The sequence below is a fragment of the Labeo rohita genome, chromosome 6 (genome assembly GCF_022985175.1).
Source record: "Labeo rohita strain BAU-BD-2019 chromosome 6, IGBB_LRoh.1.0, whole genome shotgun sequence".
Lineage (NCBI taxonomy): Eukaryota > Metazoa > Chordata > Actinopteri > Cypriniformes > Cyprinidae > Labeo > Labeo rohita.
The window spans coordinates 14,655,318-14,679,009 of record NC_066874.1 but is presented as its reverse complement, the minus strand read 5'-3'; the positions used below and the strand labels follow the sequence as shown (position 1 = coordinate 14,679,009).

General features: G+C 34.0%; 3 protein-coding genes across 7 annotated transcripts in view; 2 read left to right on the top strand and 1 right to left on the bottom strand.

Annotated features, from left to right (window-relative positions):
* Positions 1 to 315, bottom strand: part of stx8 (syntaxin 8) — a 75,508-nt gene extending 75,193 nt beyond the window's left edge. Inside the window, exon 1 of the mRNA XM_051112930.1 lies at positions 191 to 315. Coding sequence (XP_050968887.1) covers positions 191 to 207 — 17 coding nt within the window. The 5' untranslated portion in view covers positions 208 to 315. The remainder of the gene's footprint in view (positions 1 to 190) is intronic.
* LOC127167090 (TBC1 domain family member 24) lies at positions 312 to 12,435 on the top strand. Of its 5 annotated transcripts, XM_051112927.1 has the most exons (10): positions 312 to 369; positions 2,370 to 2,508; positions 2,893 to 3,137; positions 4,236 to 4,778; positions 7,320 to 8,346; positions 9,667 to 9,819; positions 10,619 to 10,682; positions 10,784 to 10,879; positions 10,989 to 11,193; positions 11,455 to 12,435. In XM_051112927.1, the coding sequence occupies exons 4-10, from the start codon at positions 4,379 to 4,381 to the stop codon at positions 11,625 to 11,627; spliced, it is 2,118 nt and encodes a 705-aa protein (XP_050968884.1). In that variant the 5' UTR covers positions 312 to 369; positions 2,370 to 2,508; positions 2,893 to 3,137; positions 4,236 to 4,378; the 3' UTR covers positions 11,628 to 12,435. The 5 variants fall into 5 exon arrangements, with proteins under 5 accessions (XP_050968884.1, XP_050968882.1, XP_050968883.1 ...); XM_051112925.1 differs by lacking the exon at positions 2,893 to 3,137 and having other exon boundaries at positions 4,180 to 4,778; XM_051112926.1 differs by lacking the exon at positions 2,893 to 3,137 and having other exon boundaries at positions 2,370 to 2,542; positions 4,180 to 4,778.
* A 1,038-nt stretch (positions 12,436 to 13,473) lies between these two features.
* On the top strand, positions 13,474 to 23,471 carry cfap52 (cilia and flagella associated protein 52). The gene is made up of 14 exons (XM_051111681.1): positions 13,474 to 13,631; positions 13,750 to 13,949; positions 14,138 to 14,274; positions 14,399 to 14,527; positions 16,045 to 16,144; positions 16,280 to 16,396; positions 16,699 to 16,799; positions 16,932 to 17,102; positions 17,229 to 17,377; positions 18,303 to 18,448; positions 20,264 to 20,415; positions 20,573 to 20,675; positions 22,027 to 22,138; positions 22,484 to 23,471. The coding sequence occupies exons 1-14, from the start codon at positions 13,571 to 13,573 to the stop codon at positions 22,657 to 22,659; spliced, it is 1,854 nt and encodes a 617-aa protein (XP_050967638.1). The 5' UTR covers positions 13,474 to 13,570; the 3' UTR covers positions 22,660 to 23,471.
* Positions 23,472 to 23,692: the final 221 nt, after the last annotated feature.

Genomic DNA, 23,692 nt, shown 5'->3' with positions numbered 1-23,692 from the left:
CATATGTACACAAACACAAAATCACCTATTAAAGTATAGGATGAGCAAACAAAGAAAATAAATACAGAGACAAATACAGTCTGAACTAATCTGACTGCTACAGATTCACTAAACAGCAAATGAAGTTTGAAGTCTGCGATACAGAACTGTAGACTTCACATATCTATTAACGATAACATAAAATGCATACCACAAATCCTGTGACATATTGCGGCAGTTTCGTGTCAGTTATAAAAAGCGTCTATGTAGAAACGCAGAGCAAAATCACCATCAACATAAACAGCGCACTGCTAGTTCCTGTTTGGCGTGACGTCAGACGGTGGCCTCATACAGACACACCGAGGGAATAAGTTAAATTAAAAATCTCAGGTACTCTCAATATTAATACACAGTTAACGTTCTTACAGATGTTAAATAAACGTTACATTGTTTAACACATTGTTACTATAATATTTAGATTGACGTTGCAAGCTTTCGTATTTTTCGTATATCTTGTTAATATTTGCTTAATATTGGTTCATATGCTACATTAGCTCATTTTTGCACGACTGCCTTTCAAATAAATAAATATGTAGACGTAAAATTTAGGTTTGAGTTGAAATATTTTTATTAAATGAGAAGAGAGAGACCATGGAGTCAGATACACAGAATTCAGTTGTAAACAATAGCGAAATTGCACCGAGCAACAGTTTGATTAGCCGAAATGATTAGCCAGCGTTTTTTAACAAATACTCTTAAATCATTCTTTCATGCATACACTCTTTATAAATAAACGTTTTTGAACGATTTGGTTGAGAGAACTTATTTGTAAACGACGGTCCCTGCTACCACCTATAGGTATAACGATGTAACCTGTTGTTGATTCAGTCGATCACTTAGATGATGGATGATTCTAGGATGATTATTTATGATAATTTTATTTATATGAGATATTAAAAAATCCAGACTTCTTTTATTAAGATTTATTTTTCCAAGAGTGGTTATGTACTGAAAGTAATTTTAAACAATTTATATTTATAATAAATTGATGACTTTTGTAAAGATAAATTGATGACTTGCAACGGATTTTGATCTATGAGAACTGTTCTTGTTTTAGTCATTTGTTACAAGAACACTTGCAAAGAGAACCATGCTTAAAGCAACTGAGTGGGAGATACTGCAAAACAGGTATCTCACAAAAATCTCAGGTCTTGCATCGTCAGTAGCTACTTCGCCTTGCAGATACAACCTTTACAATTTTTTAGACAAGAATTTTTTTTTTTTTTTAATTAACTAGTATGTTAATTTTGCTTCTTATTGAAAGCATCTAATTATGATCTAAATATTTCAAAATGAATTAAAATGTCATTCTTTTCTTTGATGAAACACTCAAACACTCAAAAAAATATACATAAATTGTACTTTGGCACATGGCACATTTTCCATAAGTTATGAAATAATTAATCATAAAAGTGTGTAAATTATCAAGAGAATCAAACCCATTACTGTGCATGCAACCTAAACAGATCTTATTAGAGACAATGGGACTGTCAATAAATGATATTAATGAATGATAATTATTGTGCCAATGTACACTATACTATCTGAGAATAAAGATTGTAGTTGGTGTTAAATAACTCTTTACAAACAATACTATATACACTGACATATATACACTGCCCTCCAAAAGTTTGGAAACGCCCTAAAAAAGTGGGTTTTTGGACAACATTAGCATGAATCCTTTTTAATTTGTCATAATTTTGCACTGATAAGGGACAACACAGACTACGAAAACATATTTTATTACATAAACAGTTTATACATAGAAAAAAATTAACTTTCGATTCATCAAAATATCCACCATCGGCAGCTATTACAGCTCTGCATAATATGGGCCTAAATTCATTGTATTCTACACTTAATTGGCAATCAATTGTTGAAGCTATTAAGGTGTGCTGACCCAAAAATCTTTTAAAAACCTGGGCCTAGTTTAAACCAGTAACCAGGCATTACAGCTGGAGCATGTCTGACTTTGACATGTATATATTGTCATTATTATGTAATCAAAATGAAAATGATTATTGCTGGTCTTCAATGATAATGTCAAGTTACTTTAATGTATTTGCACCAAAAATGATAAGGATTTATGCTGATATCATCCAAAACCACACTTTGCCAGGGGCGTTTCCAAACTTTTGGAGGGCAGTGTAATTTCACATTTTTTGTCATCTGTGTTATGCACATTAATAGATAAATAGATTGCAACAAACCTTAACTTTATCAAATCGAGGAAAGCTATTGGCTTCATTTGCTTCCTCTGACAGACTGCCACTAACATAGCCTGATCTTTTATTTGTTTACTCATCTAGTCCCTCTCTTTTCTCTTACAGTGTTTCACAGATAGATAACAGGACTGTTATCTTCATAAAAGTGGAGTTGGGGTCGTTTCTTGCATGACCAGATGATGAAATGTCCCAAACTACAGGTCTTCTGACTCCAGGGCTAACAAGTGAGGATCCACTGCTGCAGGTATCTTCCCCTGGCTAAACAACTGCAAGGCAGTGTGAGTGTGTTCTGTTTGACATTTCTTGAAAATTTGGTGCTAATGTCATACACGCATACATGAGAGCATAAGCTCCGGTGAGAAGTGACGAACATGGAAGCACAGTGGAGTGAGCAAAACAAAACCCCTGTCACAAATTAGAAGTACAAAACAAGGATTTTGATATAAGCCAAGAGAAAACTGGTTTTAAAAACTCAACACCCATTCACTGCCATTATAAAGCTTGGAAGTGCCAGGACATTTTTTAATATAACTTTGATTGTATCCATCTGAAAGAAGAAAGTCATATACACCTAAGATGGCATGAGGGTGAGTAAATCAATAATTTTCATTTTTGGGTGAACTATCAGTCGCCTCCAGTACCTTAAAAGGAGAACAGCACCCACTCGGTACCCACAAGTAAGTGTCTTGTGCATGTTGAGTCTCCAAAGAGAGCAACTGTGCTCACCAAGTCCCCTGAGGAAGCACCTGTGACCACCAAGCCCCCGCTGAGGGGAAAACAGATCATCACAGAAAATATGTAACAGCATTTCACAAGGCATGCTCTCTTGACACCTTTGCCCTGAAGGCCCCCAAAGAGACCACCTACGCAAAGGTTAGTACCTCATGTGTTTGCTTTTTACTTTCAGATTTGTTCAAAACCACTGCTTCAACTAAGCTATGCATTCTGGATTCTCAAATTGAAACCACAATTATTCGTTTTTATTGGTACAATATTAAAATATTACCAATATTAAAATGGTACACTACTGAATATAAATATCTTGAAGGTACATATTAGTACTAAAGTTGTAAAGATTATTACCTAAATGGTAAGATGTTTTTTGAAAGTGACCACCCCATTGACAGCTTTTGTACCTATTATAATGGATAAAAAAATAAACTGTTATGTTTAGAAATGTATTTATTTATATCTTGATGCAAGTAACATACTTCCTGGTTAATTTATATCAAGCAGTGTAATGTTTATAAGATAAACCTTAACCTAAGTGTGTTAACATGTAACATTCTAACAAAAAGAACCAGTTTAGCATCTTATTTATTGCTGTTAGCCCCCATTTTGAGCCTTACCATTTTGTTTCACATTCAAACATATATGTGTTTGAATAAATAACAGTGTGTTGAAAACAGAACTGACTTTTGGAATTTCCTGGAAAAACAGGCATTAAGATGTGTCTGGTACAAACATTCTGTGACACTTCAAGAAGACAGATTTTCTCTGTTTTTAAACCCAAAGAGGTAGTTACATCAAATTAATTTCATATATAAGTGTTATAACAGAACTGTCTGATTCTGTCAATGCTGTTTTTTTTTTTTTTTAATATATAAAAATATGTTTTGACAAAGATGTCTGACCATATGTTTTTGTATACATCCATGGGCATTTGAACTTGTGACAATGATGTTATGCTTTTGGTTTTTAAGAATAAACCCAACACAAAAAAGTTCAGTTAAATCCCTTTATGATATTAAGTCAGAGTTAAGTCTTCAATTTTAACAGATGGCACAGAAAGAAAAAAAATGTTTTGATGTCGATTGTTTGATGTTAAAATTTTAATTGCTACACATCATTGTGATGCTATGTTATATCAATGGTTTTATTACCAGTGTTCATACTCAGGTGCTTATATTCACAGGTTGCAAAACACAGAAAATAAAAGAGGCTGTCTGAAATTTTCCACTGTTTATACAGTAGTACTACAGCCACCTGTGCAGATCACGTGACAGTCACACCATCTGAACAAAACCTGTGTGTCTCAGGGCATCACAAACAGAACAACAAACCAACTGTGAACTGAACTTCAACTTGTCTCTTTGACATGAGTGGTTGGGGCCATGCTCCAGGTTACAAATATTGCATGTGCCCATTTTGGCTCTACAAATCTGAATGTCCGGAATGTGGAGGATGGCAATAATTCACAGTATGTGGACCGGACAAACTGTGGTAGACTCCGTTCTCGATCTCTTTACGGCTTTGAGGAGACAAAACACTCAGTGGGAGAGACTGACAAGGACAGAAGCTACATAAGACCTCGTTCAAGATCATTCTATGTTTCTGACACTGATGATGCAGGAACAGGTAATTTTAGCAGATGCAATTCTATGAGACCAAGAGCAAGATCACTACACAATGAGGATGGGAAGAGAAACACTGGTGGGACATCTATCACTGCAAAGCCTCCGATCAAAAGACCTAAAGGAAACTCAAGCAAACGAGCCAGCAAGGAGCTTATAGGTGTGTGAGTAAGATCTTTTTACCATTTAAAAATGTCACCATTAAGCAGTATTGGGCAATAACTAGTTATTGCCCAAAGGAATTATGTAATTTTATGGCAAAATAAATATAACTGCAATCTGTTACAGTTACTGAGAAAAAAAAAGAGTATTTAAGTTGCAGTTACTTATGAAAATATTAATGATTACAAAGGGGGTTATATACCACAGATATATTAGATATTACATATTTGATTTTTCTTTCCCAAATTGCATTGACTGCTAAAAAATATGTCACAACATGCTGATTTGATAACTATTTTTATTTCTTATTTGGTTTTATGTACATCCCTTTTTTTTAAGATAACCATTTTTCCCAAAGCATTGTTACACTCTTAAAAATAAAGGTGTTTTAAAAGGTTCTTCATAGTGATGCCATTGAAGAACCATTTTTGGTTCCACAAAGAACCATTCAGTCAAAGGTTCTTTAAAGAACCATCTTGTGTTTACCTTTTTATTATCTAAAGAACCTTCTTTCACCACAAAGAACCTTTAGTGAAACAGAAAGGTTCTTCGGATGTTAAAGGAACTGTGGAACCATGTAGACAAAAAAGGTTCTTCTATGGCATTGTAAAGCACCTTTATTTTTAAGAGTGTAGATGCCAGTGTTTCCTGTCATTGCTATGCAAAGATTTGATTTCAAAAACAATATCATAACTATTAAACTATATCTTATTTTTTTTAAATCTGTATTTAACCTCACAAAGATTTCGAAGAGGTCAAAGAGGTGCTAAAGTCTGATTTGGTTGAAAACATTTGTTAGAAATTTAGAAAAGTAATCAAATATAATCAGCTACATTAATAAAGTAACTGAAATAGCTACTGCTTATTACATTTTAAACAGGGTCACTTGTAATCTGTAACCTATTACATTTCTGAAGTAATCTTCCCAAATTTGCCTTTTAGGTATTTGGATAGAGTTCATAAAAATAAATAAAAACAAATGTTTATGTAACACAGTTGCTCTATGTGCAATTAATTTATGTTAAAATCAATAATTAGTGTTGGTAACACTTTTTTTTAAGATGTCCTTGTTACACGTTACATGCACTTATTATAATAATAACGATTAATGATGCATAATTAAATGCAAGTAACCCTAAACCAAACCCTAATCCTAACCCTAACCATAAAGTAAGTACATGTAGTTAATTAATAATACTTAGTACTTAAATGTATAATTACACTGTAACAAGTGCACATTGAAATAAAGTGTAACCTACTTATTTACTAATAATTAACAGTGAATCGAACCCTAAAATGAACAAGCTTATACCTTCTAAAACTACTTTTCAGGGAAAAATAATTGTAATGATAATTTTAGCTTCATTTTTCTTCGAATAAGACGAGTTTTACATACATTTCATATGGACAAACAAATAAACACAAAAATCATAATTTTAAAATGAACTCAGAAGTGAATTTAGTCATCACAATGAACAGTAAGATAATATTTTCGTGATTGGCTAAAGATTATTATTATTATTATTGCTTTAACCCAAAGTGAGTTATTCTGTATGTTCATGACATAAGTCTCTTCTTGTATGTCACTTCTACACAGGCATGCTTACATGAATTATACCATGAATATAACTCATAATTTGAAAATATGATTTTATTGCCTAATATCATGTTTTGGAAATCTATTTAATAAATATTTTTAAACCTCAGTTATTATTAGTAATAGTAGCAGCAGCAGTAGTAGTAGTAGTAAATAAGCATAATTAATAATAATTAGTTTGATTTATTATATAGTTCATTCTGTTTTGTAATTTTTTATTAAATAATCTGTAATATTCAGAGGTTTCGTCAATATTTCTGCAAAATATATAACATTAATATGATAAACATTTATATTTATTAAAAAAATATTATAAAATATATAAAATATATAACATTTTTTATATTAGGTTTTATTCCAAAGTTGTATTTTGTGGTAATATTAGTACATTTAAATATCCATTATCAGCTAACCTAAATCTCTAATATGAGCTGATAATCAGTATGTTACACATATTTTGAGCATCTTTAACTAACCTTATGTAATATTTAACTAAGTTATAAAATAATAATTCCACCTAATCATACACTTAAAAAAATAAAAGTCCCAAAAGGGGGTTTACACAGTCATGCCTTAGAATTCAATCAGTAATTACTAACCCTGGTAGTACAAGTTTTTTGTTTTGTTTTGTGTAAAGAAAGAACATTTTAATAATCTAATAAACCTTTTTTTTTTCAACTATAAAGAACATTTCGTGCAATAAAAAAGGATTTTGTGGTATCAACGATGCCAATAAAGAACCATTTGAGAGTGTAAACAATGAATTCTATAGTGTCAGACGACAATATTAAATATGCAGGCAAAAAAAAAGTTTAATATATTTTTATCAAATATATTTACAAGTTAGGGCTCTCTACGGTTAGGAACATGAGTTATAATATTATTATTCTACTTATAGTGCTGCAACTTTTTTAACTTTTGAGCAATTCATTATTTTAACAGGAAAAAAAGGAAGTTTAAAGGGTGTACCCATGATGACCATTTCCGAGGTGGATAAGTGGGAGATAAGCTCTTCTTCTGGGATGAAATACGGTCAGTATGTAGACTGGGAAAAGATCGACCCAGAAGCGGCCATCCGTTATCAGAAGATCCTCTCAAGTGATCATTATGAGCTCAAAGCAATGGGCCGTACAGGATTCTGGTCCATGCCTCATACTCTCAGAGCCAAGGCTTACCAGCACATCATCCACAGCATCGAGAGCACATCCACCACAGCTGATGTGGACACTTACCATGGCTTAGCTGGGAAGCTTTTTGGGGAATTTCAAACAAGCACACACCCTTTCCCAAAGTTCATGGAGGATGGGGAAATTCCCAGATACTGCCTTAACAAAGCAGGTCTGAATTCCGTAAAAAAAATTCTCATTTGTGTAAACCACCACTTTCCTGATGTCAGCTACTGTCCTATTCTGTCCGCTCTGGTGTCTCTTCTCCTGCACTTCAGTGAGGATGAAGCCCAGTGTTTCCACAGTATTTGTTCCCTGGTGTCCTACACAGACCCTAAAAAGCGTTACATCGACCAGACTTTCCTCACTTCACGTGCCTCATGCATGACCTTTGGAGACCTTGCCAATAAATACTGCAGGGGAATCCGGAAGCTAATAGCCAGCTCCCACCAGAACCTGTTTGAGTTCTACTCTGACTGGATCATGTGGATCTTCGCCGATCTACCTTTCACATACGCTATCAGAGTGCTCGATGTCTATCTACTGGAGGGCTACAAAGTTTTATACCGTGTAGCTCTTGCTCTACTCAGCCTTTACAAGGTCTCTGTGTCTTCACGAGTGGCCCACGTTGACGACTTCAGACAGGACATGAAGAATTTTGTGCAGAATGTGGGACGACACAGTACTAATGATGCTCTGCTTCAGAGGGCTTTTAGTATACAGCTTCCCACACGCAACGAACTGACTTATCTCTTCAATGCCAACAAGGATGCACTAATTCATAAGGACATCCACAATAAGAGGTAAGGGATTTGTGAGGTCACAGAGTCGCAGAGACTTGAAAATTGGAGGGATGGTAGTACTCACACATCTACAGTGTCACCAAGGCTCACCCCATTTGGCCTGACGGGGGCGCTACAGCGATCAAAATAACAAAATTGTCTTATGTTATTGGAATCTTTGGGGCACCTTTTTTGAAGAACCTAGTTTTGTGTTCAAGTGCAAATTTTTTCGCCCGATCAGAACCACACCAGTGCAGGAAGAGTGAATATCAATAATTATCAAAAAAACTTGAACTTTTAACTCACCATTTGCAAAGGGTCACCAAAATGTTCGAAAGGGGCAGGTCAGTTTTTACTAAAGCAACTATAGCTTTTGAACGCAATGAGATATCTTCGCCAATCTCAGAACATGTATGTAAGAGTTGAATCTGAGGTCACATGAAAAAGTCACAGAGCTTGGTCACTTGGTGGCACTATGAGGGGAAAAAAAACACATAAAAACGGCTATAATGATGCAACCGATTGACCTATCAAACAGGAAAATCGGTATGCACGGTCTTGGCCCAAAGTGCCACAAGTGTCTATAAGGACATTTAAGTATCTCAAAAAACATGACTGCCATTGGCTGATGTAGTTTGAGGACCTATTAGACAAGGTTAACAGTGGCTGATCAGAACGAAACTCAGTGGGCCTGTTTGACTCTTTGAATAGACCTCCTCATTCCGAACAACTTTGCCTCTAGAACCACTGCTGTCAGTCAAACCATTTGTTAAATGACTGAGAAGATGAAAAAAAAAACACTTTTGCAAACTAGTCCTAGGTTTTTCCGTCAGTCTTGACTCCCTAGGTCAAAAATGATCAAAAAAGGTTGAAATTTACCCACTGGAAAGCTATAAAGGGGTCACTTAGAAAAACGGCCTGTTTAAATATACCCAAAAGCCTATAAAGCCTAAACTCAAAACTCAAAACTTCATGAAACCTGGTGAGCACATGAGACAGGTGATTCTAAACAAGCATGCAAAGTTTTATGGAGATTGGACCACAGCTGGCATTATAACAGTCATAAACATTAAAAAAAAACATCATATTTCTATAGTATATTACCTGGATTTGACAAAAATGCTTTTTAAATAATTGATTTAGGTGGTTACAGGCTTGCTTAATAATATGTAATGTCTTTTTCCATATGTGATTAAATGCCTTAAAGCACTTGAACCCCACTGCTTGCAGCTATATTTAATAATTAGTTCTTTATAAAAATGTACTGAATTGCTATTATATACAAACTGTATTTCTGATATTGACAATAAAACTGCAACAGATATCTTTTTTTCCCCTAAGCTCATACCAAGCTATGGATTTTCGGGCCTTCAGCTCCTCTGTAGTAACTGAAACAGAGATGAGGGTGGTCTGGGCATGGATTCCAGAGCGATTTGCTTTATTCAGTCCTGTGCAGCTATTCGGCACAAATGTTGATGACAGAAGGCTCTCTTCGTAAGTTATTGTGATTCAAGGGGACACTTACATAAATAATAATACTTTCAATATACAGTAATCTCATAATTTCAAAATTGTTAAATGGTTAAAAATACATATAAATAATAATAATAATACTTATTATTATAAATATTTTTCAGCAGCCATTACTCTAGTCTACAGTGGCACATGATCTGATATTATTCTAATATGCTGATTTGGTGCTCAAGAAACATTTCTGATTATTATTACAGTTGAAAACAGTTGTACTATTTATATTTTGTGGAAACCATGATGATTTTTTTTCAGGATTCTTAGTAGGACTTTAATATATTAAATGCAATATGTAATTAAATGTAATTTAATTAATAATGAACAATACATTTTTTACAGTATTTAATATTGCAGTATTTATTAATCATTGTTAATGAAAATGCAGTTGTTCAGTACATGTTAATCCACAGTGCATTAACTAATGTTAACTAGCACTTTTTTAGTTAAATTAACATTTACTAAGAATAATAAATCCTGTAGAAGTATTGTTCATTCTAAGTTCATGTTAACTAAAGTAGTTAAGTAATGTTAACTACTGAACCTTATTGTTAAGTGTTTCCAGATTCTTTGATATAAAGTTTAAAAGAATAGCATTTATTTTAAATAGGTTTTTGTAACAATGTAAAAGCCTTTTCTGACATGCATCCTTGCTGGGGGGAAAAAGCATATATTCTAATGACTCCAAATTTTTTGAACAGTCTACATATATAAAATATTGTGCTTTATATTTAGAAATATCAAAAATATATATTTTTTCTTCTAGGTTTTATTCCAAAGTTCAAGGTCACGATCCAACTGTTTTACTCTTGAAAACTGCCGACGAGGAGGTATGTATGCATTTTTCTTTACATGAAATCTTACAGAATACTGAAATTTCAGTACTTTCATAAATTCTGATCTACTTATGCTTGGCCTTGTGGCAACACAGGTTTGTGGGGCTTTCTTGTCCTCAGACTGGGCTCAGAAGAATTGTGATGAAAAGGGATTTAAGTTCTTTGGCACAGGAGAGTGTTTTGTTTTCACTGTAAGTCTACATTTGCCATCTGATTCAATTGATTTGTTGTGCTTTAAACTGTATGTTGCATTTGAGTAAATAACAAGTAATTTAATGAATAATCAAATCAACATTTCAGCTACGACCAGGAATGGAACGGTATCAGCGAACAGTGTTGCAGATCTCTGGGATGTCTGGCAAATGTGATTCCTCTCATCAGAAACAAATTCTCTCCATTAGCTCTCTGATAACCACTCATGTGGACAGAACTACTGGAGGCTCTCCACTCTGTACAGTGTCAGCCTTCAAATTCATGGCAGGGGATGATGAGACACTCTTCATTGGTGAGCAGTTGTTTTTTTCCTCTTGAAAGGTTTTAGCATGTATTTCAAGCTCAGTTATCCCTTATTGCTATTAGAAACAACGTGGTTGCCTCACAGGTTAAAATATGCATGTCCTGATTGCACCTTTCACCTACAAATGTGCTGGAACACTACCTGTGTGTCAACGTTACTGGGAAAAACAGGCTGTTCCTTAATTTAGACTTAATGTTGTGTATACACACGTTTACCTATGGCTACTTATGTGTGGTGTCTATCCTGCAGGTGGTGATGGTGGCCACGCGCTGCACCTGCAGGCTGATCTGACAGCTGGCTGTTCTGAACGCTGTGATACGTTTGAGAGTCCACCGCTGTGCAGGGGATGCTTCAAGATCCAGTCTCTAGAGGTGTGGGGAATCCAGCACTCTTTGTCTGTACCACCACTGCTTTCACAGTGAAGACTGTGGAGGATATGTGTTCATTGTCCACATACTGTATATCAGAGTCACACTGCCAAATGTCATCATGCTTTCAGACAAAGCTAAGGACATTAAAGCATTTTTTTTTTTTTTTTTTACTGCAGTGTAAAACTACATGTACACTGCTGTGCTACTACAGTACGAAAAAAAAACTCTGTAAATTTAAGATTGAAATTTCCACAATATAATTTATTTACATTTTCAAATACTTTATTATTATATGACTTTAATTTAACATTGTGGTCCCGTTGTTCACTGTAATTATGGAATAACTAACGTTTGTAAAGACAGTATTTGAATAGCAGTTTATTGTAAATAAAATATAGAGAACTTTTATACCAGGAAGATACAAGTGAAATTAAACCATGGTGGTGGTAAATAAAAATATATGTGTATTGTGTAAATATTTAAAAGAAAGGTGACTAAAACACTGAGGGTTGTTGTACAAAGTAGGTTATAATGGCTAAGATTTGAGTTTAGTTTAGGCAAACACTGTTTTTTTGGGCTCAAGAATGCGGACTGGGTTTATGTTTATGCTATATCTTGTTAATCTTGCTCTAAAGCTGGTTTTATTCTGAGTAACCAATTGCAAATCAAAACTGAACCACTCAGCTATAGGTAAAGTGATACAGCAAAGCAATGGTGGGTAACAATGCCTTCAAGATCCACTGTTCTGAAGATCCAATCATAATCAAATACACCTGAAAAATCTAACTAAAGTCTATTTATTTATTTATTTATTTTATATACTTAAGAATTATGTATTATTTATATCATGTCTTTAATGCTTTACACATATTAATATGTCAATTAAAAATGTATTTAAATAGTTTATTTTAATTAAAAACGTACTATAAATAAATGCTTTAGAACATAAAAGGTTTTAAAATGACTAATTTTACATGTTTTCATTTAGAATTGTGAAACAAATTATAGTAATTACATTTAAAAAAATAAAGAACTGCTTTTCTGACAAATAAGACGAATGAATTAATTAATTAATGAAAATGAATGTGAATGTGAATAAATACATACATACATACCTTATAATCATCACGATATAAAATTATTTCAGTGGCAAAATTAGTTATTACAGACAGCAGACTTACTCCCATTCACTTGAGCAGCGTTTCTTTTGACAGAGAAGATTCCTTCCTAGGCGAATGAACTTTTCCACATTTTCATCTATCCCTGAGGTAATCATTTGACACTTAGCTAACAGAATCTTCTATTCTAAGAATATGTTGTGTATAAAGCTTTTTTAGGCCATCGTGGTGCATTATGGGATTAAATGAGTGCACTACCCTGGTAAAAAAAAAAAAAACAGCATATGCTGGTAGCTATGTTTTGATGCTGGGATGCTGGTTAGGTATGTTTTGGTGCTGGTTTAAGCTCGTCCTTTGCTGGTTTAAGCTGGTTCTTTACTGGTTTATGCTGGTCATGTTGCTGGTCAAGGACCAGCATAAACCAGCAAAGGGACCAGCTTTCGGTCAACATAACAAAACTGTTCCTCTGAAAAACAGTGCACCGTGTCAGGATAAGTATAAGGCCTATTTACCAACGAAAATGTTAAAAAGCTGCACAACAACTTGTAGGAAGACTTTTTACAACCGGTAATTTAAACGACAAAGTCAAATCGTTAAATTGAGTTTCCGATTAACAACTGAATGACAACAATGCACTATGTCATTCATTAATCTATCTATCTATCTATCTATCTATCTATCTATCTATCTGTCTGTCTATCTATCTATCTATCTATCTATCGGTTCAAATGAATCGTTTCAGTGAAATGCACTCGCCTACGCTACTAAGCAACGAGTCCAAACACAGCGTGCTGCTGTTGCCTGGATACGTGTGTTTGGCTCCCGAAGCCAGCAGCGTTTTCGACTCATTTTTACTCTTAGCTGAAAGTTATCACAATGGCAGAAGACACGCAAGAAGTCCCTCAACTCGCATTAGTGGCTGTTATTGGGTTTAATGGTAAGGTAAACTGTAAACCTTATCGCATTTGTTTGTTTGATCTATAATACAGTACTCACTGTGTTTTCTAATACGAGTATAGTTAAGCGGTAACAAAACATCTACACTGTTTATACAGGTCATGTGTTTTCTGGACTCAAAGTGCACCCAGACAAAGAACATCTCATTTATCCTCTCGGCTGCACTGTTATTATTAAGAGTCTGAAAAGTGGAAGACAAACTTTCCTTCATGGCCACACCAACAACGTATCCTGCATTTCTGTGTCCAAAAGTGGACGCTATATTGCATCTGGACAGGTCACGTTCATGGGATTTAAGGTGAGCTGGTGCAATAAAAGCGCTTTTGTTGTTGTGCTTTTTACATGGTTTAATAACACCAAATAAATACTTTATATATATAATAAGTGTATAGTGCTATATAATGTATGTATAAAATCAGGTATAGTGATCCCTTAATACTCTATTCAATATCTTTGTTGAAATGAGATGACTGTTTCTCACTACAGGCTGATGTTATTATCTGGGACTATGAGAAGAAGGAGATTTATGCCCGTCTCATGCTACATAAAGCTAGAGTTGAAGATCTTAGCTTCTCCCCAAATGATAAGTACCTTGTATCGTTGGGTGGACAGGATGATGGCAGGTAAAATTCTACTGCAGTGTTGTGTTGTTTATATCTGTATCTATTACCTTATTACTTATATTACAGTTTAATCCAATGCTACAATAGAAATTATTTTCTTAGCATGTTTACTTGATGGTTTTAGTATCGTAGTGTGGAACATCGAGAGTAAGGAGGCTATATGTGGCAGTCCTGCTTCAGCACAGAGTGCTGGTCACTGCCTCACCATCGAGTACACCAACCTGAACGATGAAATCTTTGTCTCTGCTGGAAAGTAAGTCCAGTTTCATGGTAATAATTCATGCAAGAAACTTCCATTTCCATTTTGATCTAAAACAAATAAATCACATTGTAAGTATATTAAATAGAAAACAGTTCTTTTAAAATATTTTACAATATTGTTTTTCAAATAAATGCAGACATGGTTCTTCACTGGTAGCGTGTATATATATATGTGTGTGTGTGTGTGTGTGTTCATTATATATATATATATATATATATATATATGTAAACTACCAGTCAAAAGTTTTTGGACAGTAAGATTTGTTATGTTTTTTTTTTCTTTTTTTTTAAAGAAGTCTCTTTTGCTCACCAAGCCTGCATTTATTTGTTCAAAAATACAGCAAAAGCAGTTATATTGTGAAATATTTTTACTATTTAAAATAACTGCTTTTTATCTAAATATAATTTAAAATGTAATTTATTACTGTGTTCAAAGCTAAATTTTCAGCATCCTTTCCCCAGTCTGAAGACTCCAGTCTTCAGTGTCATATGATCCTTCAGAAATCATTCTAATATGCTGATTTGCTGTTTAAGAAACATTTTTTATTACTGTTATTATCAATATTTAAAACAGTTGAGCACATTTTTCACAGGATTCTTTGATGAATAGAACGGTCCAAAGATCAGCTTTTAGCATTTATCTGAAATAACCTTTTGTAACATTACACATTATATCATTCAAAAGCTTGGAGTCAGTATAATTTTTTTATTTATTTTTTAGATATAGAAAATAATACTTTTATTTAGCAAGGATGCTTTAAATTGATCAAAAGTTATGATAAAGATATTTATAATGTTACAAAAGATTTCTATTTCAGGTAAATGCTGTTCTGAACCTTCTATTCACCGAAGAAATCTAAAAAAAAATTCTGCTCAGCTATTTTCAACATAATAATATAATAAATGTTTTTGAGCTACAAATCAGAATATTAGAATGATTTCTGAAGGACCATGTGAATGAAGTAATGATGCTAAAAATTCAGCTTTGAATTCACAGGAATAAATTACATTTTAAAATATATTAAAATGGAAAACTTTTATTTTAAATAGTAAAAACATTTCAAAATGTTACTGTTTCTGCTGTACTTTGAATCAAAAAAATGCAAGCTTGGTGAGCAGAAGAGACTTCTTTAAAAAAACATTAAAATCTTACTGTCCAAAAACTTTTGTCTTGTAGTGTATGTACACACTTCATGGCACATTAAAATAAATTCCTACAAGTATAATTATATGTGTATAATTTATAATATGTATAATTCTAATGAAGTTTAGTCTGTTAAGATCAGATCATACGTCTGTTGTAGAGCTTTTGTGCATACAAAAATATCACTGGATTAACAAATATACTGTAAATTGCAGTCTTATATATGTCTTTTGCATGATTATGTAATTCGTATATTTAGAAGTTAGAAATTAGTTGATAAATGTATACTACAAATAGATGTAGTGTGTTTGAAATAAAGTGCTTATCACTTTTTGCAAATGTTAATTTAGTGTGTTATTTTCAAGTGGAACTCTGCGTGTATGGGAGCTTGATTTGCCCAACAGAAAGATCCGGCCCACAGAATGTCAGACTGGACAGCTCAAGAGAATTGTCAAATGCCTAGAGGTGAGGCAGAATCACAGATACTGTCGGTTCCGTTTCTCTCATTCTTACCTGATTTCAGAGTGTTTTGTCTTTTATGTTTGTATAAAACTGGTATATAGAACATGAATCAGCTTAAGTGCTTTCCTTGCCTTTCAGATCCCAGATGATGATAATTATTTCTACTGTGGAACTACTAGTGGAGATATTCTGAAAGTGAACCTGAAGACAAGGTTGCTGAACAGCTGTGGTCCTGTTAAACAAAAATTCAGCAAGGTGAGTCAGTTTTGATTTAACACTGTGAGCTTCTAAGATTATTATTATTTATTTTTTTTTTTTTTTTTTGCATTTAAGCTGCATTTATATCATATACATACTGGTACAAAATGATGGACAGAAAATAAAGTATGTCTCTTTGCCCAATTTTTGTTTAGTTCAGTTAAGCTCTTATTTATTTGCACTACACAGTCCAAAGAACATGAGTTAACAGAGACGCACACAAACCAAGTCTGAACAAAACTTTTTAACAGACCTAAAATGTCATTTCACATCTCAAGCGCTTTTTCTTGTTGTTGCAGGGAGTGAACACTCTTAAAGTCTTGAAGACTGGTGATATTTTAGTTGGATCAGGAGATGGGATGTTGTCTTTGTGCTCAGGAGGGAATTTCAAAACCATTAAGTATATAACAACCCTTGTTTCCTCTAACTTCTTTGTTATTTTGCTCTTTGTTTCCTTCTTTGTTATTTATTCTTTCTCTCTTCCTTCATCTCATTCAACCACTAATTATGGTTAACTAATCCTTTGTAACAGGAGTGTTCAGTTGGAGGGAGGGGTGACATCAGTAACCCTGCGTGGAGACGGGCAGCAGTTCTATGTTGGGACAGAAGCTGCACAGATCTACAATTTAGGCTACACAGACTTCAAACCAGAGCTTATTGCTACAAATCATAACAGTGCTGTGAAGGACGTGGCCTTTCCTTTGTGAGTGATACTCCATTTTGCCTCTAGAGGGAGACATAAGCTTTGTATTGGAGTCCTTGGTAAAAAAAAAAAAAAAAGCATTGACCCTCTTTGCCTTTGCCTTTAATTCTCTTTTACTCTCAACAGTGCGACATCAGAGCTTTTTGCCACCTGTTCACAGAATGACATACGAGTGTGGCATACTGAGACCTCCAAGGAGCTTCTGCGTATCACGGTGCCTAACATAACATGCAACGCTCTGGGCTTTGTACAGGATGGCAGGAGCATCTTCAGTGGTCAGTATCATACAGGATAATCAGTTGATCTGTATGTGCACTAGAAATGTTACAAACTGTAAAATTTAAACTTTACAAAAATTGTTTCATTTATTAATAACTATTAATAATAATTATTTTATACTATGTAGTACAGTTGAGGTCAAAAGTTTACATACACCTTGCAGAGTCTGCAAAATGTTAATTATTTTACAAAAACCGAAGGGATCATTCAAAATGCATGTTATTTTTTATTTAGTACTGACCCGAATAAGATATTTCACATAAAAAGACATTTACATATAGTCCACAAGAGAAAATAATAGTTAAATTTATAAAAATGACCCCGTTCAAAAGTTTACATATGTTTGATTCATAATACTGTGTTGTTACCTGATTGATCCACAGCTTTGTTTTTGTTATTGTCGTTGTTGTTTACTGATAGTTGTACATGAGTCCTTTGTTTGTTCTGAACAGTTAAACTGGCAGAAAAATCCTTCAGGTTCTCTTGTGGACTATATTTAAGCGCCTTCTATATGAAATATCTTATTTAGGTCAGTACTAAATAAAAAAATAACATACATTTTGTATGATCCCTGTTATTTTGGTAAAATAATTAACATTTTGCAAAAAAACTTTGACTCTACAAAGTGTATGGAGCTGTATTTATAAATATATTATATATAAAATGTGTGTTTATATATATATATATATATTATGTATGAAAACCATTTTTAAGTATCTATTTATTATTTATTATTTAATAGACATAGTTTTAAGTATCTATTTATTATTTATTATTTAATAGACATAGACTATGAAGTCACAAATCTCCAATATTGTCCTCACAGGGTGAATGAAAATGGTGTCGTTCAACACGTTTTGAGTTCAACACAATTCTGCTGCAGTTGAGAAAGTTTCTTTAATTGATAACTTGTTTTGTCAGCTTGGAATGATGGGAAGATCCGTGTGTTCACCCCAGAGAGTGGGAAGCTGAGGCTGATAATTCATAATGCCCACAGTATGGGAGTGACTGCCATAGCAGCGACCAATGACTGCAAGAGGATTGTCAGTGGAGGGGGAGAAGGACAGGTACAGCACATCAGATACAAAAAAAAACCTCACTTTTGAGAGTTTTGCTCCTGTTTTAGAATAAACACTGTGCATTACTGAACACACACACACACACACAAAAGCCTTTTTAATATTTACACAATTTAATTAATAGTAAAATTCCATCAGATTAAATTGAATAATCTTTACATATTTGTACTGAATAATTGATTAAGGATTGTTCATTTATTCAGTTAAAATATGTAAGGATTATTCAATTCAATCTGATGAAATCTTACTATTAATTAAGTTGTGTAAATATAAAAAAATGCTTATTATTTGTTTTGTTTTTTTGAATGCACATTATCTTACCAAATACATAATCAGTATGTCAATACATGATTGTGTTAAATTTATTTATTTTTTATTTTTTGAGAAAAAAGCACCCAGAATGAAACAAGAATCCAGCACAACTCACTGATGCCTGGAAGGAAAAACGATGCATTAAGAGCCAGGGATGTAAACTATTGTACAGAATGAAGATGTGTACATTTTTACTTATTTTGCCTAAATATCATATTTTTTTCATTTAGTACTGCCCTTCAGAAGCTACAGAACATACTTACATGTTTCCCAGAAGACAAAAAAAAAAAAAGTAATATAATTTCAAATTCAAAAAGGTTTCACCCCCTGGCTCTTAATACCTTGTGTTTCCTTCTGGAGCATCAGTGAGCATTTGAACCTTCTGTAATAGTTGCATATGAGTCCCTTAGTTGTCCTCAGTGTGAAAAGATGGATCTTGACATGATACAGTCATTGCTGGAAAAGGTTTAAATACACAAAAGACTGAAAAACCAAAGAATGTGTGGAACCTGAAGGAGTTTTCTGAAAAACAGCAGGCAGTTTAACTGTTCAAGACAAACAAGGGACTCAAAAACAGCTGTGGATCATTTAGGTAACAACACAGTATTAAGAATCAAGTGTATGTAAATGTTTGAACAGGGTCATTTTTATAAATTCAGCTCTTGTGGACTATATATAAATGCCTTTTATGTGAAATATCTTATTCAGTTATCTTATGCAGTACTAAATAATAAATAACATGCATTTTGTATGATCCCTCTTATTTTGGTAAAATAATTAACATTTTGCAGATTCTGCAAGGTGTATGTATACTTTTGACTTCAACTGTATATATAAAGCAGATCAACTGTTCATAACAGGTAATAATAAGAAATGTTTCAGCAAATTCTAAAGGATAAATGTGACACTGAAGACTGGAGTAATGGAAAATTCTGCTTTGCTATCACAAAAATAAATTACATTTCTAAAATATATTAAAATTATATTCAAAATAATAGAAAATAGATATTTAAAATGTTATAATGTCACATTATTAATGTTTTTACTGTATTTTTGATCAAATAAATACACATTGGTGAACATAAAATACTTATTTTAAAAACATTTAAAAAGTTTTGGTCACACTTTATTTTAAGGTCCAGTTCTCCCCAGTAGGTAACCATTAACTATGACTTTTGCCTATGAATTTGCTGCTTATTAATAGTTCTTAAGTTCCTAAGTTTAGATATTGGGTAAGGTTAGGGATGTAGAATATGCCAATATGTTAATAACAGTCTTTCTTACTCCAAACATTTGAACAGTAGCATATGTAAGAAATTAGTTAACTTTGTCAAATACATAGTTTAGCTTTCATTATATAACCACGTTTGTGACCAGAATGCCACAGCTGGCCAGTCACAATCGAATTTGACAGTGCCATGTAAAAAGTAGAGTTTGTTTTTTTGTAGAATGCAGAATGAATGTATACTTTGACATCTTTCTGTACTAAAGGTGAGAGTATGGGAGATATTCCAGAACTCATATCGGCTCATCGAGACCATGAAGGAGCACAAAGCTACGGTTAACTGCATTAAGATCAAGAGTAACGACAAGGAGTGTGTGACAGCCAGCTCTGATGGAGCTTGCATCATCTGGGACCTGGTGTGAGTTTGAAGACCATCAAAACTTGGACATTTAATGTAGACATACTGTTGTTGCCCTCAAGTTATTCCATTGTGCACAACTTTGTCATTTGTCTTGATTTAACATTTGCTTTGTGAAATAACCATATCTGTCTGTGTTCTTCTCATTTCCATCCAGGAGGTTCGTGAGGAATCAAATGGTCTTGTCTAACACCCTGTTTAGTGTTGTATGTTACCACCCTGAGGAATTCCAGATCATCACCAGTGGCACTGACAGAAAGGTACAAGACTAGACTGATGCGCTGGCATGTGTTTGGGAGAAATGTGGCCAGAAACAGAGAGTGACAGATAGGTGAGAGAGTAGACAGGAAGGAAAAAAACAGAGGTAGATACTGTGTGCAACAACAACAACAAGCTGACAGAAAGCTCTCCCAGTCTCCCGTGGATGTAGTAGGATCCGCTCATTCTGCTCTGTGCCAAATACTCCATCTGCTAGTCTTAGGGCACAGCATCAGTGGCCATTTAAAGACCACAGTTTATTAGCATACGCGTGTGCTGCTGTGTATTAAACATATGTCCATCACACAGAAGTACAGGAAAGAATGATACCCTCAGCGCTTTAGAAACATTCATATTTTATCTGTATGAAAAAAGGAAAGGTTTTAGAGCATAATGCTCTTCTGTTTTATTCTAAGACCTTGTATTTTCAGTAAGTACCAACAGTATTAAAGGAAAGTGTGTAAGATTTTGATTAAGATTTGCTGCAGTTGGACAAAGAACAAACCTCTTTGGTTTAAATTTAACATCTAATAGCAGTAATTAATAATACTCCAGACTCTAACCAAACAAAAACAAATGCATATTGTTGTCCAGAAAAAGCAGCCAAATACAGCACAGTAGGTACAGTACTTGAAAGGACACAATACTGGGGTCATGCCGGATACCCAGTGCTGGCACAAAGCCTGCTGGGACAGAGCCATCTCAATGAGACGTACCAGACCTGCCCTGTCTGCAGTTCCAATAGTGCTCATACATTTTAAAACTTGATTGAATTATTCTGTCATAAACCATCATATATTTTGTCTCTTCCTTTATATTTTTAATATTTGGTTTGATACATTCTGATATATGTTTAATGAATGAAAACCATTCCGAATGAAATGATTTTTTTCATTTCTTTGTTTCTTTTTAAATGAATAATCCAATTTTTTAAAAAAGAAAGCCATGTCACAACAGTGAACGTCTCCATTACTGCTGAAATGCAATCAGTGGCCTACAAAAATTAGATTCATGTAATATCTGTTGTATACAGGTTCAGATACAACAGCCCAAGACAAAGAACAACTGAAAGCTTAGAGCCACTGTTTTTCTTATGTTGCACTATCTTATCTTAAGTTATGCATGCTGAGAAATTACATTGTCTTTCTCAGATTTGCGCATTATTTTAATTGTTGCTCTTTTTATTCTTTACCTCTATTAGATTTGTCATCCATCTCTGTGGATTTTATTGTATTTTATTTTTATTTTATTTTATTTTATTTTATTCTATTTTATTTTATTTTATTTTACCGCCAGTGTATCTAAGATCTACCCGAATAGGTCATTTGAAATGCAATCTTTACCATTGAACAGATTGGCTACTGGGAGGTGTATGACGGTTCTGCAATCAGAGAACTCGAGGGCTCCTTGTCGGGAGCTATAAATGGCATGCACATTTCTGAGGACGGAAAATATTTTGTGACTGGTAGGTACCTTCAGTATCTTTTCACATACAGAGTTTTTTTATTTATACAGAGTCATTATTCTGCCATATGGCGGATGTAACAATCACAACAGGTGGCACAATGAACAATATAAACAGAAGTATTTATAACGATGCTGAAAAGCATCATTCGCAAAACAGTTGGATAAATGTCTGCTCACCAGGTCCAAATAAACACTTGCAGAATTCAAACTGATCCCAGCAGTTATTTTTAAATGGGTTTCGCAGTTTGAGTTGATGAGGTGCTAATCTAACATTTCTGTTTTTAGTGCATATTCATGCTGCTCTCTGCAGTTTATAATGCTAAATATCAAATCTTTCTTTCAGGTGGAGATGACAAATTACTAAAGCTCTGGCACTATTCTGATGGTGAAGTGACCCATGTTGGCATCGGGCACAGTGGAAGCATCACAAATGTGAGGATCTGTCCCAACAGCAGATATATTGTCAGTACCAGTGCCGACGGAGCTATCCTAAGGTGGAGATACCCACAAACCTCATAGAACCCTAATGCAGTTCAGATATGATGATAGTTCAGATATACATTTGCATTGATTTAAGATTTAAGTCACAACAAAATTTATATTAAATTGTCTGAAATATTTCAAGAGCACATTCATGTGTATTGTATGGCTCTTTGGATTTTATTTACTATATTTAAAATGTGACATTATAAATTAAAGGAAAACATCATCGTATAATAAGGTATTTTAAAGGCATAGAACCAGAAAAGACGAATGGTTACCTTCCATTCCTTCTTCTTGCAAATAATTGTATTGCAAATTAGGTTACGAATTCTTGCGAGATTTAAAGGTACCATTAAACAGTCCAATTCCAGTCATTTCATTGAAATAAAGCAGCCTAGAGCCCCAGTTTCAGAAGACTTTTTGTGAACTGCACTGTCAGCTAATATATCACCTGAGAATCTCCAGAGAGCTGGCGGGGGAGGTTTGGAGAAGTACAGCACGGCGTGAACCCAGCATCTGGATGTACCTGTCCCAAATTTCCTCTCACCTACGAGGAACAGCCTCAATAATGAATATCTTAACCCCTAGCAGTAAGGATATTCAGCCACATACACTTAAAAAAGGGGGTTGGTCTGCTTTTGGTATGGCCTACATCACAGATGACACACAAAAGACTATCCAATAACCTTGTTGTTGCTGATATAAAGACATAAAAAAACAAAGTCAGTAGGCTATCCAATCAAAATGGATCTCAGTAGTCATATAAACTGTATTTATCTCTCCTGAAGGTTATTAAAAATCCACCTGTCAGAGGATAAACCTGTACAGGGTTTCTGATGAGGCAAGAAACATAGAGGAGAGTGTAAATAAATAAATGTTTGTATTTTTGTACAGGTTAGATGATCTCTGTACAATTTTGTGCTGGGTTTACTCAGTCTCATTCTTCCTTGCTTAATAGGTGCATAATGCGTCTACAGTTATGAAAGTACATAAATATGATTCCTGACATGCATATGAATCATGGGCAAACTTTTAAAAGAAAGCACACAAGGCAACAGTAGGGGGCTCC

Bases quoted from the DNA above. Each gene is read 5' to 3' on its own strand.
- cfap52 (XM_051111681.1), top strand. From the start codon at position 13,571: ATGGCAGAAGACACGCAAGAAGTCCCTCAACTCGCATTAGTGGCTGTT. The intron at 16,397-16,698 runs GTGAGTCAGTTT...TTGTTGTTGCAG, and splicing joins TTAAACAAAAATTCAGCAAG to GGAGTGAACACTCTTAAAGT. The intron at 22,139-22,483 runs GTAGGTACCTTC...TCTTTCTTTCAG, and splicing joins CGGAAAATATTTTGTGACTG to GTGGAGATGACAAATTACTA.
- LOC127167090 (XM_051112925.1), top strand. From the start codon at position 4,379: ATGCTCCAGGTTACAAATATTGCATGTGCCCATTTTGGCTCTACAAAT. The intron at 4,779-7,319 runs GTGTGTGAGTAA...TTATTTTAACAG, and splicing joins AGCCAGCAAGGAGCTTATAG to GAAAAAAAGGAAGTTTAAAG. The intron at 10,880-10,988 runs GTAAGTCTACAT...TCAACATTTCAG, and splicing joins GAGAGTGTTTTGTTTTCACT to CTACGACCAGGAATGGAACG.